This window comes from Schistosoma haematobium, chromosome 3, assembly GCF_000699445.3.
Source record: "Schistosoma haematobium chromosome 3, whole genome shotgun sequence".
NCBI lineage: Eukaryota > Metazoa > Platyhelminthes > Trematoda > Strigeidida > Schistosomatidae > Schistosoma > Schistosoma haematobium.
The window spans coordinates 34409217-34413796 of NC_067198.1; the positions used below are offsets into that span (position 1 = coordinate 34409217).

Genomic DNA, 4580 nt, shown 5'->3' on the forward strand with positions numbered 1-4580 from the left:
CATTTAGTAGGGAAATCATACATGAGAACAACGAGTACTCAGTGAGTGGCACTGCAGGCACATGTGACCAACGTTTTGTCGCGGCGATTTTGCGCTTTCAGTATGAGACTCATAGAAGCTTGAAGATGTCAACTCATTTTATTCATCATATCACACTACCATTTATGCTGCGTGGCAATAATCTTATCATCAGTAGAAAAAATATTTGGTCTGAACTGTCTTTCGAGGTATCTAGAGATTATTTATCAAGTGCCAAATTATAGAGGATACGTTAACTTTAAGTCAAATAGTCGACCTGGGTATTTGAACCTACATTAAAATAGACGTACTCGCGAAAAAAGTACGTACATGAGTGGCACACGCGTGTTAGCCGCTTTTGATGAAAACAATCACGACCGAAAAATTTATCACGTAATTAAAATACCTCTCTCTTAAGAAACCCATTATTACTGCAGCTCACTAGCTAGACTGGACCAATTTTATACCACTGGGATCAGTAAACACTACTGAACATCAAGATTTTAAGGCAGTTAATGACATTGTTTATTATTAGTGTGCCAAAAATATATTGGATATAGAACCACGGCGTGACCTTGCACTTAAGTTTATGGCGGCTTGACCCGCCATTGGTACTGGTTAACAAAGTGGGTTGTTCTTTAGCCAACTGTAGTTGTACTAACAGTTTTCTCAGAGATATCTCTCTTTATTTCTGACTAAGTTGACTCGTCGTTTAGCAGCTTTGAGTTATTGAGAGTCAGTTTGGTTCCGACTATGTGAATCTTTTCCAATGAGTCACTAATCTATGTAGTCAAACTGCTTCTTTTCTGCATTGAAATCCAAGACTAAAAAATAATGTATTTGGTTCCAGATGTTTCGTCATCCCAGTAAACATACGTTCCTGTAGGTTCTACCATGCCAGGCAGGTCGATTAGGGAACGGTAAGACAAAGCTGCAACTCAATGTCTGAGGGCGAAATCGAACTGCTGACTGTAGAGGGGTGTGACAGAAATAGGGTGTTTCCCTCGGACAAACAGCATCTACAGCGATGCTACCTTCTCACAAGGAAGGAAGGGGTTAGAAAAGGTCGATCCTAAAAATGTCACACCTCATCTTACCTCACGGATTTCCGTCTCCGGCGGTAAGGCCCTTTGAAGAACGGAGCTAACACGTCAAAAACCTTCCACAAAAAAGTCGTGCGCGACCGGCCTCAAGCAGTTGTGCCTTGGGCTCTGCGATCACGCTCCCAGGCCGTAATGGCCGATATTAATCCGAATTCCTTTTCAAGTTCCTCAAGAAATACCCTTCCACGGTGTGGGCAGCCGGGAAGTGACACCAGCTCTCATACCCGTAACAGCACACGAGACAAAGTTGGTCACGTTCAAATCCTTCCTACACCTCCTAATACCTCGCTTATCTCCACGGCTACTACTTCTCCCGTCCTTTTATCATCTCGCGCCGCCAGGGCAAACGATTCGAGTACGCGGAACGTTATTCCTGGTCTCCTGAAACCACGCTCTAAACTACACGTAGGAGCTTTTAACGTCCGAACACAGTGCCAAATAGGACAACAGGCTTCCTTAGCTAGGACTTTAGAATCCCGCGACTGATTTGCCTCCACGAATGCAACTGGTGCTGTATTTTCATCATTGCTCATAACGTCAAACTACGCGATCATTTACCAATTCAAAATTTCATAATTGCTGGTCCAATACCCCTGACCAAGTGGTAAAAGTATATCCGAGCGAATGCGTAGCCTGTCCCTAGCATCCACAGTTTTAGGCCCCTAGCCTGGTTAATTAGCTTGACATATTTTGCTCCCAGGCCAAGTATTTCAGTCTTTAATGCATCATGATTAGATCTTTTGCTCTATAAATTCTGTCTCACAGTTCTAGCTACTAAGTTCATTAGCTACCTAAAGAGGTATTCACTGTATACGTAATATACGTTAAGATGTTCATTCTTCATACAGTAATACAAACCGCTAAAATAGTCAATACAAAGCCATCTGGTCCAAAAAGGGCGTAGTCATTCGAGTGGAAAGAGTTGTCACGTACCACTTTATCTGCTCCTTTCATTTAAGATATCCTTACAATGAAAAGATATTAAATAAGAGACCATATTATTACTTATGAGGGGTAGCATGCAAATAGTGTTTGTGGTGGTAATAGACTAACTAGACTCAAGGTTCTCATTCATTCCGACCGTAAAGATCAGCCAGTTATAAATGGTTGCCAACAGCGATTATTTGAAATCCTGGAAAACGAATTCAGTAAAAATCTGTTAATCATATAGGAATGTGTTTGGTGAGAGTTACCTAGCAAGATTCTAATTGTCGTATGTAATAGCCAATACCGTCACAAAGTATTTCCACAACGATATGCTTCTTTCTGTCCGAGTTATCGTAGTTTACAAGAGTAGAAGATATTCGTAGGTCACTAGTATTCGATCATAGGTGTCTTCGAAGCATTGCTCGTATATCCTGGGACCACTAAGTAAGTAATGCAGTTGTTAGGGGACGGGTACTAGGTAAGGATGGCAAATCAATTGACGAAGTAGTGAAACTTCTTCAGCAGCGGCAAGATCAAAACATAGCACAAATCCATGAAGTCATTGACAAGTAGACTGAGCCATGTTGGTAGGTATAGACTACCTGGTTGGGATCCGCTAGACGACAGCAACCTGCTTCGGTCTGGGCACCCGGGCAGTATCATAGCCCTCACACATATCGAATGAGATTTGTGTGGCGCACATGTATTTGGTGCCTCTTTGTACCATTATCTATGTGTTGAAATAAAAAAAACCGATGGTTAGGCCTTGAATGACATGACTCAAAATCGTTTGCAATGGCACAGGTGCATCCACTCGTTTTGTTTTCCCAAATTCTAATCTTCTGAATTCTTATGTCCATTTTTTTCTCTTATCAAATTTATTTCACTGGATTATACTCTTTGAATAACACCTTCAAACCCTAATTTTTCCGATTACTGCCTATACTTTTACTACCTCTAGCACTAAAGTATTTGAATCGACAATTATATCTGTGTTAATGTGGTATGGTATCTCGAGCTAATGTATGTACGTACGAAGTTATTTGTTGACTGACTGACTGAATTCACAACAGCTTTTGAGGAAAAACTATCATTCTTATGTTATTAGTAGCAAAGAAAAAATCAAGTTGTACCAAGCTGTAATAGTACAGTGGTGAAAATTGTGAAAGTAAGAAGAAAATGGTGTCTGTCTGGTTTATTTTAAGCCATGTTTCCTTGTGTTTCTCCAGACCTTTTTAAACCATAATCTCAACCTATAGCCTCCCACAGAGACATTGATACTACCATCGTTTCGATCCTTATGTTATTCATCTTGCTAGATTATACTATAATATGTCAAATTGAGCTAACGCTCATTTTCCCCAGGTTTTGCGTTGATTGTAGCTGCCTGTCGTTTGTAACCATAAGTCACGGTTACTTCATTGTGCCTGACCTGTAACCTGTGCCAAGGCATGTCAATTATTTTTTGAATTTTCAGTTGAACGTCAATAAGTAAGCCCGTTTGTTTGCTAAGTACAGAAAATGGAGTGGAAATGATCAGATTGTGTTCTGTTTTCGGACTTCGATCTATGTTAGCAACAGATTCAAAAACATTATTTCCTGTGTATCGTGGTTGTTTGGTTCTATACGTACATTTGAAAACAGTTTAAGGGGACCATGTAGTGTTAAAGCCATTGACAAATTATTTTGGTAAGACTATAAAATCTTCAGTAAGTTGCTACGGAGTGATAATTCAGTCTGTGATTGAATTATTAGTGGAGTTCGCTACTAACCTCGTAATTTATTTTTATTTAAGTAAATTTAGAGAGATGGAGTTTGATGTATTTGAAAAGTTAAGTGAACTGGAGACTGAAATCCACATTTTGAAGAAGGAACTCGAAGAAAAAGATGCATTCATTCAAAACCTGATGGACAAAAATACGGACTTAGAACGCCGTCTACTATCTCTCGATCAAAACAGTGTGACCAGTGAAAATAATTTATCACGTGTAAAAGAGATTGTTCCCAACGGTTCGAATACTACTGATTCTAAAACATATGGTGCAATCGCGTAGTGAAAATTTATATTCCATTCTTAGGTGCATCAATAGCTAATATGCTTAAAGAAACATCGGAAGCTGTTGTACGTAATACAGGCTACACATTCGACGAACGAACTGGTTTGTATTATGATAATAAAAGTGGCTACTATTATGATCCGGTATGTTATTTTAAACTTTCATTGAACTTCGCAAATAACTTTAGGAAAATCAGTTATTTTACGAACCCAAAACCGGGACATACTATAAGTACAATTCAGAAACTGGTGAATATACAAATTATACTGCATCAGAAGACGATGCTATGAATAGCAAATTCAAGGAATTCTCTCACCCGGTGTATGCACACTTACTAAAGGTAAGAAGTTTCATCCATAAGTGTTGATTATATTTTAAAATTTCACGCGCAAATTTGTTTGCTTAAAACAAATATAGATTGATTGAAAACTTTCTTTTTTGTAATGTTCCAGCCTATTCTGTTTAATTATTTTAG

At 39.0% G+C, this 4580-nt stretch overlaps 1 protein-coding gene across 2 annotated transcripts in view; it reads left to right on the forward strand.

Annotated features, from left to right (window-relative positions):
• The first annotated feature begins 584 nt into the window (after positions 1-584).
• MS3_00005607 (uncharacterized protein) overlaps positions 585-4580 on the forward strand; it is a 30819-nt gene continuing 26823 nt past the window's right edge. Inside the window, exons 1-4 of one of the 2 annotated variants that reach the window (XM_051213702.1) lie at positions 585-644; positions 3844-4088; positions 4127-4248; positions 4293-4445. In XM_051213702.1, the coding sequence (XP_051069701.1) occupies positions 3857-4088; positions 4127-4248; positions 4293-4445 (507 nt within the window). In that variant the 5' untranslated portion in view covers positions 585-644; positions 3844-3856. The remainder of the gene's footprint in view (positions 645-3843; positions 4089-4126; positions 4249-4292; positions 4446-4580) is intronic. The other variant, XM_051213703.1, reaches the window with a different exon arrangement.